Raw genomic sequence first — 24,519 nt, forward strand, 5'->3', positions numbered from 1 at the left:
CCAGCCTCCCTGGGTCTGAGCCATCACAGCCAAACCACCAAATTTAATCAAACCAAATGGTTCACAACCTCAGTCCCATCAATCTGATCTCTCGGTCCCACTGGAGGCTGTGTTGGAGACAGAAAGAGACGGATATAGATAGTGGACAACTATAATGGGCCAATAGGGAGGGAAAGACGAGGGCAAATCAGTCCCAACGTTGCAGAAATGCACCTCGGGCTAAACATAAAGAAGGATAAAGTCTCCTACGACTTTGACTAGCCAGATTTGAGTTATAGCAGATAGCCCAACCACCAAAAATATGCAACACGAGCCTATAGTGATCATATTACACTCACACCTAACCACAATAAAAACTCGACACAGGTGATAAGCAAGTTTTTCCCAAAGATTCAGGATTGGTTTTCTTCGTACCGTGCTCTGTGGTTCCTCATGAGGGATTGGTTGTCTCTCTTTTGCTGTAAAAACTGCACACCCACTAGTTTTGTTTAGGTGGAGAAAACAGCTAAATTAGAGCTTTGCTGTTCTCTCTCACACACAAGAATATCATCAATCAGTTAAACATAAGACCGACAAGGCCAAACTGACACACGCTGCTTTTTTAGAGAATTAACATTTGGTTCTGGCTAACAGTGATGAGAGACTTTGGTTGATGAAAAAAGATTCCAAGACAACCACAGCCTGGAAGAAGGGCTTGTAAAAAGTGAAACTGGCAGTAATTGGATATGACTTAAATAGCAAAAAACTCAAATTAAGTGTTTTCACAGTGACGGTATTTATTAGACCCGAATATAGTCATTCGGACTGCATTCATTTGTATGTAAGACACTGACTGAGAATGTAATGTTAAGTTGTTCAGTTTTTCAAGCAATTGCTGCATGCACATTTGATTTCATTTTGCTTGTGTGTGAGAGTAAACTGCTGCACTAAAACTTAAGTGGGCACAGTTCTGTTTTCCATTTTTTTACTACACCACTGCAAATGTTAAAGCATCATGGCTTAATGAATTTATTTTTAAATTATGACAAAACATCTGTTTGCTTTTACAGGGATAGTTTTTATCCATAAACAAAAAATGCTGTTATCATTCAATCACTCTCAAGTCATTCCAAACCTGCATACATTTCTTTTTCTTTTCTTTTTTTGAATTTTGAAAGTCAAAACAACATTGGACCCTGCTGTGTTTCATTGTATGAACAGTAAAACAGACTTTTTTTCTAATATATTTTTATGTGTTCTACACTGAAAGTAAGTCAATACGGGTTTGGAACAACATGAGGGTGAGTAAATGATGACAGAATTTTGTTTTGGGTACTCTATCTCTAATTTTCCCTCAGACACACAAACCCACAAGCACTCACACACTGCTGAACATCATTAATATGATCGCTGTGTCAGTCTGACTGCAGTACAAATGATTGAACAGCAGTGGTGAGGAGGTCTCTCAACCATGTGGATCATTCTCTCTCTCTCTCTCTCTCTCTCTCTCTCTCTCTCTCTCTCTCTCTCAGACACAGATACTAAAGAGTGACCGCCGCCACTGCAGGATAGCTGCGTCAGATACCCTCTCCTCTTTACCCATGAAGGGGGCTTCACCCTCACATACGCTTCCCATAATGCATACTGAGGTGTAGAAGAGATCCGTGCTCAACTCAACAACATCCAGTCTGCTGCTGCAACACTCACAAACCAAACACATTTACAAAACTCCACTCCTGAGATTTGACCATTTTTGCTGCAATCTCACTGCAATAATCATCTCACACATTTCTCTATGTATATTCTCAATTTCCTTCTATTCATTCATCTATATTATTCAGAGGTTAAGAGGTTGATCAACTGTGAATGTTTCATATTAGCAGTTGTAGCCTATAACAAGATAAATAATCTATTTCATAGACAAAAGTGTGTATTTGTTAACTCACTTGAGAAAAACTTGGAATTTAGCTTACATTGATATTGTATCTTTGAAAGAGGATGATACATTTGTTTATGCAGGATAACCTTTGAGTGAAACTAGAATGATTTTAGAGATGGCGAGATTAGATGAGATACCCTATACCCACGTAAACCCCTATCTTTCATATAATGTTATCACAGCTCGACTGTCTTATGTAATGTTGCTGAACCTTGGCTTGTAGTATACAATCGAGCGCTACAAAACCGCCATGAGCCGATAACGTTGCCTTGTCTAATTTTCTTCTTTCACGTCTTCTCAAACTTCACCCTAATACTGACTGGCGTCTTAAAATTGTTCGCGTACGTGATGTAACACGCGACCATCTGGCAAAATAACGCACCTTTTACGTTTAGTCCTATATCAAAGGATGAGAGAATACGTTGCCAAAGCAGATCCTGCAACTGGAGGCATCCCGGGCTTTGCTAAATAACTACAGCCCCCCATTACAATAAAGTAGGCTACATGCTGCAGATGCGCACCATTCAAGCATCTCGCGCTGTCAAAAGTATCTGTGAAGCGCGCGCTGGAGGGAACGTGATGTTCAGCGCAGAAAGAACAGACACTGCAACATTCCCATTTCAATTATGGAATCGTCATAATGTCAAAATACCGTTTTTCTTCTTCTTCTTACAATTAATAATTGTCTGTAATGAGTAGGCTATTTCCTAGGGCTACAATATGCATGTTACATAGGCGTTTAAAATGAAAAATATATATATTTCACAAACTTCACCTGATAACGAAGGAAATGCATATGAACATTTCTTAGTATAGGCAACTTACATCATATCAATCAAAATCACAAGACAAGTCAAGAAACAGAAGGAAAAAAATGTCATGTAGGCAAATCTTCATAGTAAAGCAATGAGGGGAAATGGATTAAAAGAGTCGTATCCACTATTGACGGCTATACTAAATCCCGCATTTCAGAAATCCCTAGCTAATAGCGCACTCTTGTCTTGTTCCAAATCTCTAATCGCTTATCATTAGTTATTCATGAAAATTACCCCTCTCAGAGTGCGCTGGAGCAAATGTCAGCTGACATGTCGCCTCAGATCACCAAGTAGGCTACCCATACAAAAACAAAACAAAAAACAAAACAAAACGAATTAATCCGCACTTTCTGAGGGATGATAAATTTGACAACAGAAAAACTAGTAGATTAAATCTGTTCTAGTTTCTATGGAAACGTGTCAGACCACGGCGGCGCTCTGCCTTTATTCCTGAATAACTTGATTCAAGGGCATCTTGTGTGTGGCGCTACTGAGGTTAGGCTACTATTTATAAAACCATGGATATAAGATGTGTCCCTCGAGAAGTTTGCTCTAAATTACTTTGGACTGTAATATCCTCGAGTAGCCTATAGCGCTACTGCTTTAAATGAGGTCTGTGAATGTTTGTAGCGTATGGACGCAGTGTCCATGAGCTGTAGGCTACATTCATCAATTTGTAAATACGTTACGTGATTTGAATCACATTTTAAATTTACAGACAATGCTAAATGAATTAACCTCATACACAGGCTAATTATTGTGTGGAGCTTATAGCCTATGCACATTGTTATTAGTAGCCTATAGAGAGCCTATGTGTAGGCTAATACTGATATGAAGGAAAAAAAACTCATAATGACATAAAATTTACATTGTCATGAGACTTTGGATTATGTCTCTTTTGCGAGACATAAAGTCAGATTGATCTAAGATCATTCACAATAGTAGGCTAATCAATATCATGTTAGAACGACGGGTAGGCTATCTTTTACAATCCGGGTGGTTTGATTAAATCACACAATATAAGAGCTGTAACCCGTTCAATAAAACTCAGCACGTGTGCAGCAAGATAGAGCCTATGATCACTTGACTTATGTTAATGTTTACAATGTGATTTTCCTGGCCAGTGTGTTGAACTGAAACATTGTAAGTGAAACGTTAAACAATATAAATGGTGACCATCGCTGCTGTTGCTCTCCTAAGCTAGTTAATACAACGAACATCTATAGCTACCAAGGAAATGCTGGTCTTACCTGCTACGGTGTATCTGTCCATGTAATTGAGCACATTTCCAAAACTCAGAATCCCGGCGGCAACGAGCGGAGTCCGGCATCGGAGTAATGCGGCACGGAATTTTTGCCCAGGTTTGCAGGGATGCAGGTCTGTACTGGATTTAAGAGTGGGACTCATGCTTCCAGACAGCGTGTGCACCACATCCGAACTGCTGCACCCCTCGATTTCACATCCATCGCTCTCCACGCACATCTTCTGGCACGACAGATCCAGCGCAACCGATTGAACGATTTCTGAACAGAGACAGGACGGTTATGACGGAATATTGTTGCACCTTTGAAGAAAAAAAAAAAAAAAAAAAAAACTGTGTTAATCGCTAAGAATAAAAATCATTGATTTGATTATTGCTCGCTGAGCTCGGTTCATGTCTGTACAGTGACAGGATTGAGCGCTCGGGAAGCGCTTTTCTCTCACTCTGTAGTGAGTGTGTGTGTGTGTGTGAGGGAGGGAGGCGTGGTTGCGCGTTAAGCCCCTCCCACTCCAAACGAAATGAAGGAGCAGTAGTGTGCGCGGAATGCTCATGTGAGAGAGGAGATTTTAGCAGTGACAGAACAGCGCACCCAGGGCGCTCGTGCAGAGTTGCTTTGTCTCTGTAAAATAATTCATCGAATAAACTCAACTGACGTGAAACGTCCTCTAAAGGTGTAAATGAAAAGAAAGCACGGAGCCATAAGGAAACATTACACGTAGACGCAGGTCGTCATGGTATCAGGTTGACTCAAGACAAGAGTGCGAATTATGGGGGGCTTTGGGGGGTCTGACCCTCCCTACTAATCTTTAAGCCCTCCAAAGGATGTCAAAACAAATTGTTAGGCATCTTGCAAAGTAGGCTACATTAAACTGTTTTAATTCTATAATTGTTCACAAAAAGGTTTAAAAAAACAAACAAAACATTTTAAGCACATTCTCACTTGTAGAGAATTTCACAAATAGAGAAATGTCGTTCGACTGACGAAGGTAACCATAGCAACAGAACGCCGCTCGAGGGCTTTGGATCGTTAGGATGCGTTAGGAGGATCAAGTATCCTGTCAAACGGACACACCGGCAAGCACATACATCTCGGAGACGTCTATTTGATGTGCCTGTTTTCATCTGGAAGACTGTGTTGTTGTTTTTGTTGTTGTTGTTGTTGTTGTTTCGTTTGTTTGTTTGTTTTTTGTTTTTTGTTTTTTTTGGGGGGGGGGGGGGGGGTGAGGGTGGGGGGGCTGTTGCATATCTGCAATATGACATTTCCTGTCAGATGATAAATAGACATTTAGAAAACGTCTTTAAGATAATTATGATTTAGAATGTATGCAAAACTGACTTTTTAAAGATGTTTGTACACAGCAGATTCTTTCCAGATGAACCGCTCTTTAACAGACATCTTGGAGACGTACGTGTGCTTACTGTCTTTATTTTATCACTTTATTGCAGATTGACATTCACACGTTTATCACTTGCGATATAATTCCTTGTGTATAATTCGCAATTGGCTATATAAAATAATTGTAGTAGCCTAGCTTCGACGTCTGTATGAAAATGATAGTAATGATGCTGACATAAATGATATGAAACTGATCATTCATATTAAATAACTAAACACTGAAAAAGTATAATAAACATGAAATGGCCTCTTTAAACTTTTGCAATACAAAACATCTGTAATGGTATTCCCGTTACTTGAGTGCACTGCGGTCTGTCAACTATCAAAGTAGGATATAATGTTTTATTACACAAAGTATTTAGGACATAATATTTACTACATGGGTTAAAACAGCTGAACTCAAGTAGTAACACAAGTCACCTCATCTGAAAGCGATCGTGGTCTTCAGCACTCTGGACAGCTCATTATTACGATCTAAAAACCTATACAGCCACACTGATCGAATTATATCATAAACACTGTTTCACCTCATAGTATATTACACTTACTGCATTTACTAATTAATATTCTGCAAAATATGTACTGAGAAACATGCTATTAAACTGACATTGCAAAATGATGGTAGGCTATTTGAATAAGGTAATAGAGAATTTACTTCCCATACATGTGTGGGATTAATTAATTAAGGGTATTATTGAGCACTCTTCGATTTTATTGCACGCTTTTCACCGAAACCCATCAATTAGCGAAGATTAGATCAAATCACGTCATTGAGTAGCCTACATCTTAGTTTTCCCCTCCTTTTGTTAATGCGTTAATCACTTGTAGCCTATCTTACAACGCGAAATTCGTAAAATATTATGAAACTCTAGAGGACAGCAACGTGTCAAGCCCCTGTTAAAATGCCCATCCTTAAAATAAACAGTTTTCCCAAGGGTCGGAAATATCAAAAGGGGGGATTTTACTGGAGTTAAGATTTATCTCGATCACAGAAGAGTCTTTTATGAAGGGTCATTCTCATGAGAGAAGGTTGAAAGATACTAGACAAATTATTGTCGGCAAAGAAGGAAGTTATTCGTTTGTTATTTTTCTTTTCATCTTAATTCCCAGATCAGAGGGTATATGCTACTTGTCAGAAGATATTAGGCAACCCAAACTAAACGGGGTCATATGCTGCACTGCCACTTCAGACAGTAAATTCAGTCTGGCTAATTCAGCCATTCATTTTAAGCATCATTATTTTTAAGTAAATTAATTCAAGTGGCAGTGATTTAAATTTACCATCATTGTATCAATTGCCTATATAAGTTCTATTCAAATTTAAATCATAACACCACAAAACGAGTTACTAAATGTGTAAAACTAAAGAAAAATAAATACAACTACCAATGGTTGAATGATGCATGCCCCAGTGCATGCTGGGAAGAGGGCTAATGAGACTAAAACAATAATTTTTTTTTTTCAGTGATACTTTAATACATGTTTGTGATGCTTTCTTGGTGCAGTGTAACGCTGGATCAATATTCAGAATATACTGCCAGTTTAAATAACCTTGTGATCTTCAGTCACAACCTTCATGAGTGATCTGCATGCCAGCAAATCTCATATCCTATGTACTGGTCACAGGCTGTGCAATAAGTAACCAAGCATCCTTTATCTGCCTCCTGCTATCAGCTGCTCTCTTGCGAAGGCTGGATCACAGATAAGTCAAACAATCCAAATGCCTAAAGTTACCTTTGTCATCCACTATTCCTGAGTTCCTGTTGGTTCTGCACTGCATGGGCTATCAGTATCAGTATGCATATGCCTAGACTGATAAATCAAAGAAACACACACACTTAGGTTAGTTGTGTAAGTATGTAGGTATTTTTGTATTTTGTTGTTGTGGTTCATATAATTTATTATCACTAAAGGAAGCCTCCGTAACTCCTGTCCCCTAAATAATGACATGATAACTATAGACGGAAGGGAAAGGGGCTAGTCCCGTTTCACTTCCACATTATCATTTATCTTCCTTCACATTCCTTGCTGCATGCAGCTGAACTTCTGACTCATGGTTCAGAGTACAGGGAAACATGTGTGTGTGTTTTAAAACATGTTTAAGACATTTCTTTGATATAATGCACTAAATAATTCACAGAATCACTGTTAAAATAAAGATGAAAGAAGCAAGCTGTTGTATACTGATTTCATCAAAACCAGAGACAAACAAAGTCTCATGGGCAGACTTTGAAATCAATGAAACAGAGAGAGAGAGAGAGAGAGAGAGAGAGAGAGAGAGAGAGAGAGAGAGAGAGAGAGAGAGAGAGAGAGAGAGAGAGAGAGAGAGAGAGAGAGAGAGAGAAATGATTATGGAACAGAATTGAATAGAATTGAATAAAGAGCAAGAGCTATTTATACATTAAAAAACTGTGCTTTGGCAAGAAGTCAAGTCAAGAAAAAAAGTGAAAACAGAGAGAACATGGAGGCATGTGGACATGGAGAAAGAGGTCAACACTGAGAGTACATGGGACTAAGAGAGACAGATGGAGAAGTGTTATGACCTGCTGGTCTATGCTATAGGGAAGCTGTCAGAAGTAGGAAGGACAGATAGAGAAGATGTGGAAGAGAGAGAGAGGTTAAAACAATAGTTTTAATTAATGTAAAAGAATGAACTCTGGTGACAGTGTAAACTTAACTCTCCTAAACAAACAATGTTGAAGCAAAGCTTACTTGTGTATATAAACAAAGCTTTTTGACTGTTTGAATGTTAAAACTGGATTATAAAAAGCCCAGTAAAATACCTCGATGCAATAATCACAAATGAAAATATTCTTAATAGTATTTTACTTCAAAACAATAGCATAATCATTACCATTTGTCCCTTCAAAATTATGTATTTTAAGAGAATTACATGTAGAGGACACCATACATTGAGGGTTGTAATGTAAGTCAATGACCATTTAAATTATAGGTAAGCAAATCATACATTTATATAACTTTTGTTACAATTGTTATGACTTATTAAAATAACTGAATAAAGATTACAGTTGCATAGCCAACTTCCACCACAAACACTGAACTATTGTTCAAATGAGCACATATGGTGTCCACTACAGTTTATTTTAGTTATGGAATGTAAACACCAAATACATAAAAATTCTTGAAATAAAAGTGCTTTTTACCTGTCTGGGTGTCCTAAAAAAAGAGAGGAAATGCTTCACCACTTTTGTCAGCATGTTGGTCATAAATAAAAAGAACACAATGACAGATAAATACAGTCATACAAAATTATAAGAAAAAATTTCTTCTGCTGAACACAAAAGAAGATGTTTTGAAGAATATGGGTAACCAAGCAGTTGATGGACCCCATTGACTTCCATAGTATGGAAAAAAAATGGGGCCCATCAACTGTTACAGGATCAGAAACTCATACAGGTTTGGAACAACTTGATGAGTAAATGATGATAGAATTTTCATTTTCGGGTGAACTGTCCCTTTAAGTGTCAGAGGGTTCATTTGAGGGCCAGAATATTACAATTGTCACAGTGAATCAAATTATTATTGTATGCTTGTATCAATACGTTAAATATGATATGCTCCTCACAACAATTATCAACAAAAAACAAACAAACAAAGAAGCCAAATGGCACACAGCCAGTTTGAGGTTTTGATGGTGTCTATCTACATCTGCCAGAACCACAAAATAATGTGTGTCACAATGGTGAGATTGTACAGGAAGTGTATATACAATCAAAGCTCCCATAATTTAGGTCCTTTCACCGTCTGCACAACAGCATTTCAATTTCAAGATATTAATATTATTAAACAGCTGTAGTTGAGAACTGTCATGATCAAAATCATAAAAGCTCCATTATTGTCAAAAATGGCCTCTGATCATTTATAATGACAAAATGAAAAAAGGAAAAAGTTTAACTTGTTAAGTATTAATATAAGTATTAGTATAAATTTAAATGTGCCTCAAAGGATATGAGCCTAATGTTCTCCCCATTAAGTTAAATTGCACAATTACTGCTGTGAGAAGATAAATGGGCCCCTGATAGCAATTCCTACCACTCAACTACATGTTTCATTTTTTTCAACACAGGGATTTGGCCTTCAGTAGATCAATCATTTAAAGGATAATGTCGGAACAGATTCCTTAATCCACTTTATTTAAAAGCACTATATTTTTAACATGGAATGGATCAAAGTTAATAGTTAGTGCTCATCTGCAGCGCTGGGTCGAGGTCGAGTTGTGCACAGCTCTGGCTGATGATGCTTCTGGTAACTGTAGCCATGGTGAGAGCGGGAGAGGGACGGGCTCAGTCCAATGCAGTGAATAAGAGGATTCTGGCAGCCGGGAGACTACAGGCTTTTTAGCTGTCACAGGGCGTTATGGCCCCAAGTGGTGAATGGCCTCTGACTCAGCTAAAAAAAGCTGTGCATAAAACCTAGGGGAGGGGGGAGGGGGAGACTGATTAGCAGAAAGGGGAATAAAAGGAATAGGTCACAGCAATGAAGACACAATGTGTTTTCTTAAACCCAAGACTTTGCAAAGACTACAAAGATTTAGTTTACATGGTCGTGTGATCCAGCCTCCTCATAGGCAACAATTCTATTTTGTTTTCATACTTATTACTATTTCTTATTCATCATGTCATGTTTATTTTGTTTGATCCTCTCTCTCTGTTTTTTTCCTCTCACTGGCCGTGTTTACTCTGCTCTAGCTGGTGCTGTTTATTCTTTTCATTCTGATTCTGTGTTTGCAGATCAAACTCGAGATCACAGAAAAGTATCTAGTTTTCCTAGTCTGTTTGATCTCTTTGGTCGTTTCTCTTGTGTTCCTTCTTTCTCAATCATTATACTTTTATTTATTCCCCTACTTACTTTATTGTTAGCTGTTTTAAATTATGAAACGAGCCAAGACACAGCAGTAGATAACTCTGCTGACTTTTCCACACAAAAAATATTTACATGTTCCTTTTAGTTCACATGTTGATTTAAGTATCAGCAGCATACCAAGTGTTCCAGCTTCACTTAATATTGGATTCTAAATAAATAAATATGCAGCCGGTCATGAAATATTATTTTATAATCTTAACTGTATAGTATCTTAAAGCTTCCACTAAGGAAAAAGAATAAAACAATCAAACGAACAACAAGATGAATGCTGCAACAATATTACAGTATTAATATTTAATTACAGTAATAATAGGTCATTTTCACTGCGATCGATAACTGATACAGAAGTTGCACCAGTTGCGTATAAAACAAGATCTCTGCATGATCCTAGAGACATGATAGTAGCTCCAGTTACAATTACTCGGATGAGTGGACTGATGTGAATAAACGTCACAATTAACCAATCAGAATCAAGTATTCCACAGAGCTGTGTTTACTAGGTTGTGTTATGTCACGTTGTGACGTTCTTCTTGTTGTCTTTAGGGAATATGTTTTTAAGAACCCATTCTGATGCTTTTTTTAAAAAAAGAAAAAAAATGTTTACCACTTATTGAATTAATAAACAGAGACATTAAAGAATGTCTTTCTGTCTCCATACTGTCTCCATGGACATCCTTTGCCTATCTAGACGTCCTATTGATGCCTTCCTTCCTGTGTGGGGGAGCCACAGAGCTGTATGGCATGATAATACATTATCATTTCTTCAGCCACAGTGTGTTTTGAATGATAAATTGGGGCTTTTAAACACATCCATGTATGAACCTGATAATGAGGCGCATGGTGTGTTCCATTTATCACTTTTTACTTAGAAAAACTCAATAGTTGGCAAATACAATAAATAGTGTTTTAGCAGTTCTGATAACACTCTTACAACGGATAGCTGTTTATACACACACATTTTGTTACTATACTTCTCTCTTTATAAACAGACTTGCTTTTACTGTCCCACAGATGATCTTCAATTAGAAGCACATGAATTGGCTGAGGTTTCGGGGAGCACCTGCTCTGGGGAAAGGCATTCCATGAATTCCAGTTTGAAGATATATGTGTCAGAGATTGAGAACATCCCCTTCCACCATGATGGATATGCACTCTCATTAGCCAATTTATTTAGTACTTGCCACGACACCCTACTGTAATTCTGTTCAAAGCTGAAGCCAAGCTTCATCATGGCTGGTCTGGTTCTGTGCATAACATTCCCTCCAGATGTTCACACTGCTTTTTGAGAGTTAGGGAAGAGAGTTTGAGTACAATCGTTATGGTGGGGGACAAATTGACCCTAATTTATTTCAATACAATTAATATTTCAAGACACTCTGCAGGCATGTTCACGACCCTAAATCAGTGGTTCTCAACCTTTTTTGGGCCAGCGCCCCCTATCCATTACGGCGGAATTAATACATTACCAAAATGTGATTACAGAATATATTTAAATGATCCATATATTTGTCATTTTCTCCTTACAGTCTTGCGAGTTAACAATGATGCCTGACCAGTAAATTACTTGGTGAACAAAGAAAACATTTTGGCATTAGGCATTGGCATTAGTTAATGCCTAAAAAAGTCAAATTCGTCACGGAGTGAATGGGAACATGATTTATTGAAAATATTAGAAAATATATAAGTGGTTCTTAAGTCAATACTTTTTTAATGGCTTGTCAACTTTCCATTCCTCCGCTGCGTGATTCTAGTCAGCGCTGGATTCTAGCCACCACCGGATTGTTGTCAGCGCGAAACACATTTTTGAGCATGTGAATGCTGATTCTAGTCAGTGCTTGAGTGCTGGTCTATGACTGGACCAAGTCGTTGCAAAAGAAACGATACATAGCTTACATGTCGCATTAAACTAACAACTAACATAAACTAACATAAAACCTAACAAGAGGGATAGACACATATTAAGTCTCTGTTATCACAGTCTAAGGCAATGAATTAAATAGGCATTGGCTTCTCTGTAAATCACAATGTCTGGGTGGTTCTAAGACTGTATTCTGTTTAAAAAAATCTCCTGAGTTTCTTAAAGTTGTTTGGTTTGAATATATGGAGACTAAAGCATTCTAATATGACTCAAACTGCTCAAACAGACAGAACCTGTCCTGTTCATGGCCTAATAGAGGTCAGAATCAGTTTTAAGGGAGCTGATCTTCAGAGTTGACTCCTTGTTGCTGTACCTCCCTCCACAACCACTTCCTGTTTGTCATTCTGAGTGACGCCAGGACACGTAAACACAAGAACCCCAAGCTGTTTTTCATTTCCACTAAATCGTCATGTTGTGGAGAGTTATTCTAGGTATTGACCATACAAATGAATGCGGTCACACAGATAAGTGACTGAATACAATATTCCAGGCCAGGTCACTCATTTCCAAACCACAGGGACGCAAAGTGGCAAATGAAAATAGAACTTTTGGCTGTGGGATTTACAATGTCAGTATGATGTGGATTGAATATGCTAGGTCTTTGTCTCTTTTGCTTTCTTTGCCTTGATCTCTTTTCAAGGGATAGTTCACACAAAAATGAAAATTCTGTCATCATTTACTAATCCTTGTGTAGTTCCAAACCTGAATGAGGTTCTTTTTTCTGTGGAACACATATTTTTAATAATTTTTCAATTGTTTTGTTCATACATTGGAAGTCAAAAACAACATTGGACCTTCATAATATGGAAATGACATTAGAGTAAATAATTACAGAATTTTGGGGTTTTACAGTTTTTTCCAATTGCTAACACACTAAAATGACATGCACAACACAATTATTTAAACTGACACACAGAGAGCAAAACTTCTTCTCAAGTCTCCAAAAGTCTAAACACATTTTCTGCTTTACACACATTTTGCATTTCAAAATGGCACTTTTTAAATGCACTGAACACAGTTCTCTGCATAAGACACAACAATCTGACATAAAGTCACATGTTTGCCATTTCAAAACACTGCCATTCAAAATGACACTACATGAGCTAATTGGCCAATTACATGTGCCACCTGGCCAAACACCTCAATGGTTAATTGTTAACACTTCAATCAGGATGTGAGCACTATGAAAAGACCACAGGTGAGAACCTTTTTTTTTTACAACAACAATGGAAGACATTGCAGAGAGGAAGAGGAAGAGGGGGGTTGAGAATAAGAGGGGAGGAAGAGTGAGAGGTAGGGGTAGAGCAGGTAGAGGAGTTCATGGCCAAAGAAGACAAACACTTTCAAATGAAATCAGAGAAACCTTAGTAGATCATGTCATCAACCATGGGCTGACAATGCGTGAGGCTGGACAGAGAGTGCAGCCAAACTTGAGCCGTTTTACTGTCGCCTCTGTCATCCGGACCTTTAGACTGGAGAACAGGTATGTAACCAAAATTTCATGTAGTACACATGTAGTATACCCCATGTCATAGTGTATCAGTTGGGTGACACCTGTTTACTTTTTACTTCATAATTCATGAACTGTACAAGTTTCCTGTACAATGTACTCTACTGTGGGGGAAAATATTTAGGCTGCATTGTCCAAGCCCTATATATATTTTTATTTTATTTTTTCTAAAGGACTGAGAGACGACACCATGGTGGAGGAAGGGGCCAAATGTTCACCGGGGTCCCGGAAGCTGCCATTGTAAACTTGGTTTTGGAAAATAATGAAATCAGATTACGAGAAATTCAAAGCCACATCATCCAAGACAACACCTTATTCAACAACATTCAACGAGTCAGTCTGTCCACATTGGCTCGCATTCTCAAGCGAAACCAAATCAGAATGAAACAACTTTATAAGGTGCTGCTTGAGAGAAACTCTCAAAGAAACAAAGAGGTCAGACGAGCATATGTGGATGTAAGTACAATATTGACTGCAGTACACTACACGCAACATTGTTTCCCGGTGTACTGGATAACACCATATTGACTGATTTTTGTTCTTTGTTTTCAGGTAGTACTGGAAATGGATGCTCATGCAATCCCACATGAGTTAATCTTTATAGATGAGGCTGGGTTCAACCTAGCAAAGACCAGAAGAAGGGGGAGAAACGTCATTGGCCACAGAGCCATTTTAGATGTTCCTTGCCAACGTGGTGGGAACATCACAATGTGCGCTGCCATCTCCAGTATGCATGGTGTCCTCCACCGTCATGCCAACCTTGGACCATACAACACAGCCCATATTCTCACATTTCTGGACAGACTTCACAACATTCTCATACCTCAAGAGCGTATGAATGATGCAGACCATCAAAGAAACCGGTACGTTGTAGTATGGGACAACATGAGCTTTCATTGTGCAGCCCCAGTCCAAAACTGGTTTGCTGACCACCCAACATTTCTCATGCAATACCTCCCATCATACTCACCATTTCTGAACCCCATAGAAGAGTTCTTTTCGGCATGGCGGTGGAAGGTATACGACCGGCAGCCCTTTGTGCGCATGCCTCTTGTGCAGGCCATGGAAGAGGCATGTGATGGGATTGATGTGGGTGCCATTCAGGGATGGATAAGGCACTCAAGGCGCTTCTTCCCTCGATGTCTGGCAAGGGAAGATATTGCCTGTGATGTTGACGAGGCGTTGTGGCCAGACCCGGCTGTCCGGCAAGATGCTGCCTAATTATTTTTATTGCCTCTTTTTTTTTTTTTTTTTACTGTAATATTTTTTTTTTCTGAAATTGTCTTTTTCAGTTTACTGTTTTTTGTAAGAATATTTTTGTTCAGTCCCATGTAAATATATCTGCTGTGCATATGTTGCACTGACTTGTTTACTGTAGTGAAAAAAAAAGAAAAAAAGTGTATCTGCAAATATTTCTGTGCATGTGAACAATCTGATACATATTTTAGTATTATGGCAAAGCATACAAAAGATGGGGGTGCTTTTCATTATGCCCAACAGTGTGTAGTTGGTTAGGCAAAAATCTGGTAAAGATTGTGGAGAAAAATTGTGTGTTAGCAATTGGAAAAAACTGTAATTGAACCCATAATCGAATCAACAATGCTAGTTTCTGTCTTTAAAAATAAGCATGAGCATGTTTGAAGCTGAAATATATACAGAGCATATACATATATGGTCATGTCTTTTACAAGCTTCAGATAAAAAACGGCATGGACACACAAATATGCACACAGACACACATTTTTGTTATTGTTTTTGGAGCCAAGGAGACGTCTGGAGTGTGCCGTGCAGGAAGGTAAAGACCAAGCCACAGCTGACCTCAATGACTTTTGACCCCCTCATCCCTGCTGTTTTAGGATGTAAGTGTGATCACATCAAGGGGGCACAATAGGCAAGAACGTCAAACCACCAACATGCATCACAAAACAGCAGAACACAGCCATGATCGGTTGGTGTCAAGTAAAGCAATGAGTGTTTGCACATGTGATGAGTTAGTGTGAGGCACTGATGAATTAGTGAGGCATTTTGATAGGTTGTGTTTGAAAAAGGAAATCAAGATACTTCCTGTTTGATTTTTGTGTGTTACATAGATAATTGTGTGTTGTGGTTTGCAAAAAAGTGTTTTATGAAATTAAGTCAAAGGCCGAGAATTAGTGTATGGTTATGGTGTGTGGTTCTGGTGTTTGAGTGTAAGGTTTCAGAAATTGATTGACAAGTAAGGATTTTGTGTGTAAACAGTTGAAAAAAACTGTAAATTGTAGTTATAGTTATAAATTTTAAAAACATTTCACAATATTACTGTTTTTTTCTGTATTTTTGATGCAGTAAAATCAGCCTTGGTGAGCATAAGGAACTCTTTCAAAAACATTACAAAATTTTGACTGATCCAAACATTTTACAGTTTTTCTCGATTGCTTAAACACTATAACCAGGCTTTTGAACAAAAATTTCAAAACCATAATGCCATTTATCAAAAAGCACACCCATTTCACTAAACTATAAACACTATTCCCTGTTTTGACACATGAGTCAGATTTGTTGAACTGTCACTGCAAAACTCTACACACAAATCCCTTCATTTCTCATTGCTTAGACCATGTTGTCATTTAGAAAGCACTAGCATTCAATATTGTTCACTCAGGTCAGCACAGCTTCAGCTCAGTTAGCACACAATTACCCAAGTGGAAACACTAGGAGTCAAAATTTAACACACATCAATCAGATCCTTCAATAGATAGATAAAGGGCCCAAATCAGTTTATTGAGTTTTGGAACAATGGATCCAGAAAGACATGAAGGAAGAGATCGAGGAGGGATAAGAAGGAGGAGGAGGAAGGGCAAGGGCAAGAAGACAAGCAGTCTCAGATGAAATTCAAGCCACTCTAGTTGCCCATGTCTTTGTCAATGGTATGACTCTGAGGGAGGCTGGGCTACGAGTAAGGCCAAATTTGAGTCGCTTTACCGTCGCCTCGAGAACCTTCAGGGAGGTGTGGTGGCAAACAAAATTCTATCAATGAATAAGATACAAACATTTCCAATAGTCTTTGATGAGGTTTATTTTCTTGCAAGAAAAGGCCAGTAGTCGTACAGTCACACAGAGTGGCTGCAGAGTGTGACAGTGAAGGGAGGGCATCCTTTCTCCTTTATAGTCTTGACTCCCAGAATGTTATCTTTCTAGGCCAATGATGGTATTTCAACCATATGTGGAACATTCTTAGACTTGTTCATCATATTGTCTCCTTGAGTGGAGGCCCTCCTGTCACGTACCAACACTCTTACCATTCCAATACAATTCCATATTAGAATAAGGTTTGTGTGTGCTCTTTTACTGTCATATGATGGTCACACACATCTTACAGTTTTTTACGATTGTTTACACACTAAAATACAAATTTCCACACAATTTGCAAAATTCTACTCCAAGCAGCAAAACACCTCCACAGATTTGCACAACATTACACACAATGTCTGCTTCACCCTTTTTGCAAAACATTACACACAGTGATTTGTAAAACTCTACACACATTTTCACACCTTAGACACAGTTAAGGATTGTGAGGTTACTTCCTTGTCATTACAAAGCCCCGGATTGCCAATGACAACACTAATGAACGAATTGGATAAACACAACCACCAGGTGTGGAAGCACACATGTGCTAATTTGAAAACGCAGCACTCAGGTGTGCTATAAAAGGCAGCAGGTGAGTTCACCTGTCTTCAACAAAAATGGAAGGAGCTAGAAGAAAAAGAAGAAGAGTGAGAATGAGAGGGGGAGCTCAAAGAGGAGATGAAGGAGGTAGAGGAAGAGGAGAAGGAGGTAGAGGAAGAGGAGAAGGAGGTAGAGGAAGAGGCCCAGGTAGAGGAAGAGGAGAAGAAGGAGATAGAGGAAGAGGCCTAGGTAGAGGAAGAGGAGAAGGAGGTAGAGGAAGAGGAGAAGAAGGAGATAGAGGAAGAGGAGAAGGAGGTAGAGGAAGAGGTAGGGAAGGACTTATGCCATTGAAGACATAGGGCCCTATTTTAACGATCTGAAACACAAGTGTCAAAACGCAAAGCGCAAGTAACTTTGTGGGCGGGTCTTGGCGCTGTTGCTATTATACCGGCGGGATAAATGACTCTTGCGCCAGGCGCAAATCTAAAATGGGTTGGTCTGAAGTAGCTTCATTATTCATAGGTGTGGTTTGGGCGTAACGTGAAATAAACCAATCAGAGCGTCATCTCACATTCCCTTTAAGAGCAGGCGCGCTTTTTCCTTGGCGTATTTGCTATTATAACGGCGGATTTGCCAGGCGCGCGCCAGGAGCGCTTCACATCCGAGGAGACCGACGTTCTCGCCACGGCCGTAAAAGAGAGAGAAGTGACATTGGGGATGGAGAAACACACCCAAATTATCTTCGGTTAAACAGGTATATAATAATGTGGGTAAATGTGTAAGCTAGATCTATCTATCTATCTATCTATCTATCTATCTATCTATCTATCGTTTGTAATAATATGATTCGCAAAAATGAAAACTGCTGCTTCTGTGTAGATTGGAGAATCAAAGTGTATGCGCGTTGTGCACGCTATTCACCTTATTTTTAACGGAAATACGGACGCAGCCAGTTGACGGTATTTTGTGCGAGACTTCCGGTCAGGCACTTCCGGTCACTGGCGAGCGTTGTTCGTAACAACTAACTCATCGTTATGGCTTCGAGGAAGACCGGGATTGTTTGTGCAGTTAGAGGTTGTCATAATAACTGGCACAAAAGAAAGATTTACTTGGAGCAGGAGTGTTTTAATCATCGAAATCATTGACATTTTAATAATCAGGCGCCCTACGACCGGCGACACACTGGCTGCGTGGCGTTTCTGTTGCGTGGCGTTTTCTATGTCTTTGCACACCAGAAACGTGTCTGACGCAGCGTTGCTGCTGCTAGGTGACATGATAAGCCTCATTGGTGATATATTCGACATATGGGGAGAGAGTTGTGGAAGGCACTTAATGTTAAACATAAATATATAGCAGCAAAGACAACGTCGGCAGTATTGACGGCAAAATAGGCTACAGAATATTTCGTTCTGTATTGACAGGTGCAATATTTGAAAATCGATCATATTTTTTTTTTTTACATTTATATCTGCATTTATGTTAAAACCTAAATTCAAACATCAAAATGTCATTTATTAATATGTATTCATATCAAAATGACATACAAACATATTTTCCTATTCTATTTTGCCTGGAAATGCTTCGGAAATGCTTCCGAAACGCTTCCAAAACGCTTGCGTGTCGCGTGAAGAATAGGCGTCGATTCTATTTCTAGCATGCACGCGTTTTCCCTGAGACGCGCGCGTCACGCAAGCAGTGCAAGCTCTAAATAACCTGTTAACATGGGAGCCGAAATAACGGACATGCCACGCAGCCAATTTGAAGAACCGTATGTTTTTTTTTTTTTCATTTCGTGAACACAAGACCTACAGAAGACCACCCGATACCAGAAAAGTGGCTGGGCTACGAAGTCTGAATAAAAACTCCAAGGAGAAACAAAATATAGTAACCCCTGTATAAAATCTAGTCATCATGGCATGATCATGGCATTTATTTTGTATGATTTATAATTATTTATAGCCATCTACTTATTGCTATCATGTGCTTTGGTTGCATTCTGATGACATTATTAATACATTTGACATGACAAAATAGCCTACCTCCATAGATATATTAACTTAGTCCAGCGTTGGCTCGACCGTGTTTAGGGCGGTGCTGAAGGCGCCGGCGAAGTTTTGGCAATCTGCCAGCTAGATGCACGAGTGTTTTCAACTAGGTCCGGTACCCGACCTGGGTGAGGCGGGGCTTTAGTTCTTTGTTGTATTCATCTGCTAAGGCCATGTGTAACATTTTGCTGTCAACTCTGCATAATCCTTCGCAATCGATATCGTTAGTTAGCCCAGAGAAGCGAGGAAACGGAAGTGCCGCACAAAAACCGGAAACTGGACCCATATTTACTTCCGCGTTCGAAAATAAGGTGAATACATTATGGTCAAGCATGCGCCCTTAAAATAGCATAATGAACAACGCGCAACGCGCCACTGACTTTAGACTAGGTTTTTTCTGGCCAGTGGCGCAATTGTTTTATGGAACAGTAAAATAGCACCAGGGATTGTTTGCGCCGGAACACGCCTCCTTTTTTGCGCTGAACCGCCCAGGGAGCGCAAGTTCATTCCCTAGTTTAGCAACGTGCTTCTGTGGAGGGAAAAGCGCGCTTTGCGCGGGTGCAAAATAGGAATGAAACATGCGTCGGTGAACAAAGTCATTTGCGCTGGGTGCAAGATAGGGCCCATAGCCTGTGATGTGGATGAAATCTTATGGCCTGATCCAGCCAGACGGAGAGATGATGAATAGTTACAGTATTCTTGTTGCTTTTACAGTAGTTTTTCTTCAGAGTCAAAGTGTATGTAGCCTACTTCATGCAGTAATTTTTATTTGCCTACAGATTTTATTTGTTTCATTGATTTCATTGTTGGTTGATTACTGTAACTGATGGTAAGAAATACTGTAAGTATTGAAATAAATACTTGAAATATTCAGTCTGCAGCATCAGTGTTGTGCAGTGCTTGGTAAGTTTATAGTAGGCCTATGTGTGTACATTCTCCCTATATCTCAAACTAATCATGAAGAATGTTGTGGGTTTGTCACTATTTTTATTTATTTTTTCATCTAAATTATCCCTTACATAACAATGTCTGGCCAAAAATCTAGCACATGCTATTTCCTAAAATTATTTTTTTTACAAATGTGTTTTTTATTTATCACAGCAGTGTGAAACTGGCTGCAATAGTGTCTGATCATTGAGGACTGTGTTGGTTAAATGAAAACTAATAGCATTTTCACAAATATGTGTATATGTTTTGACTGAAGTGTGTATGTTTTGACTGAAGTGTGTAATTTTGCAAACAATCTAGGAATTATGCAAACTGAGTGTGGTGTTTGGATAATTGTGATTATATTTTGAAAAAAACAACCCGGTTTTCAAAATTGCGTGTAAACAATTGAAAAAAACTAAGTAAATAAAAAAAATTAGAGGAGAGAGTAAAAAAAATATATAATTTTTTTGTGTGTGTTGTACTGTGTAGTACATGAATGAATAAAAATGTGCCAATGTATCCACTGGTTGTGTCTTTTGTGTTCATCATGTGAAAAGGTTTGTGATGGGGGAACCACAAGCAACATAACTTACCAGTTTTGAAAATGTTGTTTTGAATTTATTGCACCAGTGTGTTAGACTGTTGTAGTTTGTGTGATTTTGAGGGCTTATGTGTCCTGTCTGAGGGCAAAGTTTGGTTTTTCAGCAAGAGTGAATGGTTTTGAGTGTAGAGCTTCATTTTGACCTGAAAATAAGATGTTTGGGGAACTGGGTGAGACGTTATGGATTTGTGTTTACTGTTTTGAGAATACGAGGCATAGTTTCAAGAAATGTGTTTAAGCAATCGATAAAAACTGTAACAGTAATGTATATAAGAGCCCTTGCATGTTGAACTGAAATACCTACTTACATGATGACAAACACATCCAGGACAGTGTAGTGCACCACAAAATTTGTTTATACTGAGTACTGGCTTTTTTTGTTTGTTTTTTTGCATTTGATTATCTCTTACTTGCTACAGACACACTCTGCCATAAACACAGACGCATGAAAAATATGCAAACATTGACAAACACTGTTTTCTTTGCTGCAAAGCTTCTTAGTTTCGATATATTAGATCTGACAACTCTCTCCCCAGACTCCCATCTGGAGTATTCACATTTTGTACTGGAACAAAGACACTAAATTTAGCCTGCAGAAGAAGGGAGAGAGATACATAGATGACAGGAATAGAGAGAGTCTTTTATCAGTGAGTTTAATAATGTATTAAGCATCTCCATCCTAGACGAGTCTTGCTCAGTCATGGTAATGTGTTCAACATTGCTTCCAGACTGCTTCAGCCTGCGTTTGTAGACAGAGACACCTTGACTGTCCTCCTCTAACCCCGCTCCAGTCTCAGAGTCTGCCACAATCACACGCACAGTCACTGTGCTGAATTCTGATGTCTACCTCCATATTGCAATCAACCATGGACGGACGGACGGACGGACGGACGGACAGACAGACAGACAGACAGACAGACAGACAGATAGATAGATAGATAGATAGATAGATAGATAGATAAACAGAGACTTATTAGATAGACTGACTGACAGATACTGCGACAAGCATTCCTTTATAATGCCTCTCTATATCTTCCTCTTGCAGTTTTTTTCATGGTCTCTAGTAGAGGCACTGAAGGGAGCTATTTGAAGTCATAATCCCTTAGACGAACAAAATGGGGGATGATCGATAAGGCTATGAAAGTGTGTGTGCACTCAGGGAGTGTTTTGTGTGTTTGGGAGAGGATGTTTCTAGATGCACACATGCCAGCAGTGTGTGTGAGTGCATGTATTCTCTCACTGCAAATACTGATTTAAAAATTAGTCAGTCAGTTCAGCATAAATGATTTCAGCATCAACTCAGCCTCTGTAGTGCACACTTCTGCAAATGTAGTGGACACTTCAGCAAACATCTAGAGCCATGCAGTTAGTTATGGAAAGAGGGCCCAGTGTAACCAGATCTCAACGCATCTCTTAGCAGTGCAGTTGTGGTCAATATTTTTAGTCGCTGAGTCCTTTGTAATTACCCTCCTGCGTTTGTGTGTTTGCTTTCTGGATGGTGGCAGAAACAGAGGGAAAGAGAAGGGAAACACAGAAAAGAGAAATACGACTTGCATGCAGGAATGCTAAATACATGGGAGAAGACACACCACAGATATACTGTGTGATTAAGAGACTGACCTCAGTTTTGGTCTCATTCTTTTGGGTTTTCAGCTTTTTTTATTTTGTTAAAGACTGGCATATGAAAAACTGAATACTGACAGCTTATACGAACACACCGACTTTTTGGGACTTTAGCTTATTCACCGTATCCCCCAGAGTTAGATAAGTCCATACATACCTTTTTCATCTCCGTGCGTGCCGTAACTCTGTCTGACGCACCCACCGCTAGCCTAGCTTAGCAAAAAGACTGGAGGTAAACGGCTCAGTAAACGGAACAGTATGCTAGCAGGAGCCGTTTACCTACAGACTTTTTGCTAAGCTAGGCTATAGCGGTGGGTGCGTCAGACAGAGTTACGGCACGCACGGAGATGAAAAGGGTATGTATGGACTTATCTAACTCTGGGGGATATGGTGAATAAGTCCCAAAAGGTCGGCATGTTCCTTTTTAAAAAAAAAGCAACAAGATGCCATGTTCACACAACGTAAATTAATTGTACATTAATTTGTCTCACAAAGCAGTTGTTAGCAAATCATAAAGTGTATCGAAGGCAGCACCTCGTGCGGTGCAGTATAAGAGGGGGCTCAGCTTATGTTAAGAGAGTCCTGGTTTCGAGGTAAACAATTATTTTTTCCCAGTGTTTCCTGTACTGCTTTTTGGCAGTGCTGAACTATTATTGAAAAAATAAAAGAAATAAATAAACATTTGTTTTTATCAAATGTTGGTTGTTGGTGCGAATTCGCAGCCTGTACTGAATGTGATGCAATATAAAAACACGTACTAATGGGAAGTTCGGATCATTTTACTGACTCTGCAGAGCCATTGACCGTAAACAAAATTACATCAAAATGAACGATTCTTCGAACAAATGACTATTATGAGCAGTTTCTTTAATGAATAACCCATTTATCATTATCATTAGGTTATCATTATTTTCAACGATGTCCATATCAAAATTAAATGTTTCGTGTCTGTAAACTTACTGATTGTCATTTTGACATTCATTATTTTTAATAATAAATGAAGATATATTCCTTCCTCGCATACAGTATGTTTTATAACCCATTTTTCCACAGTATCTGTAAATTCTTAATCAAAACAAAACATAATTAAACAGTATAGGCTACCCCAAAATGTTGCGATTTCCTTTGCATATTTTGTCAAAGCAAATCTGTGAAGTAAACAAGAAAAACTCTATGTTCTGAGAACAGTTTTCTAAGCTGCCTTATTGCAGTGTTAATAGGAATTCATGTGCTGAGGGCTGATCTGAGACCAGCACGCTTACGTGAATCCTGGCAGGAGTATTAGTGTTCTGCAGTTCATTAGCAGAATGTAAGCAACCCAATCAACACATTCACAACAGGTCCTAGAGTAGCAGAAGAGAAACACATACATGCGGGAGAGGTAAAAAATAACTCACTACAAAACACTGAATTTATTACACTGACTGGATTATTCACATATAGTACCTATAAAGCAATAAAAGGAGACTTTTTTTTGCACCATAGCACCAATGAGTCGAATGTGTATTTAAAAAATAAATAAAGTCAGTTTTCATTTCATGTTGACCATTTCAGTTTATACTCCTTTTTATTGCATTTGTCAGGGGAATACACAGTTTTCATGTGTGTGGCCTGTACGATTTACACAAGTTATAAAAATAGATACTGAAATTGGCATTGGCATAACTCCATTCATGCTCTGTGGTCTGAACTGACAGACAGTGTGATGAGTCAGTATTATGAAGACACATTAGTAATCAATTGCGTGTAGGGGCCCTCAGTGATGTCATGGACCCCTCCGGACGAGGGTGATAAGACAGGGAGTGGCTCTTGCTCCCTGACACGAGAGACACTGATAAGAAGTCTTTCATCTTGTGCCATCTGGCTGAATAGTAGCTGGTATGAGACAAATAGTGAATGTAGGCCTATGTCCCAGAGCTGGGGAAGGTCCTTTAAAATAATATACAGTAATTATGTAGGCTATATACAGT

The 24,519-nt window shown here is 38.9% G+C and overlaps 1 protein-coding gene across 2 annotated transcripts in view; it reads right to left on the reverse strand.

Moving 5' to 3' along the window:
* Window positions 1-4,455, reverse strand: part of spns2 (SPNS lysolipid transporter 2, sphingosine-1-phosphate) — a 71,146-nt gene extending 66,691 nt beyond the window's left edge. For both annotated transcript variants that reach the window (XM_084113535.1, XM_084113536.1), the window contains exon 1: window positions 3,984-4,455. In XM_084113535.1, coding sequence (XP_083969661.1) covers window positions 3,984-4,215 — 232 coding nt within the window. In that variant the 5' untranslated portion in view covers window positions 4,216-4,455. The remainder of the gene's footprint in view (window positions 1-3,983) is intronic.
* Window positions 4,456-24,519: the final 20,064 nt, after the last annotated feature.

The sequence above is a fragment of the Abramis brama genome, assembly GCF_963993115.1.
Source record: "Abramis brama genome assembly, chromosome: 5".
NCBI classification, from domain to species: domain Eukaryota; kingdom Metazoa; phylum Chordata; class Actinopteri; order Cypriniformes; family Leuciscidae; genus Abramis; species Abramis brama.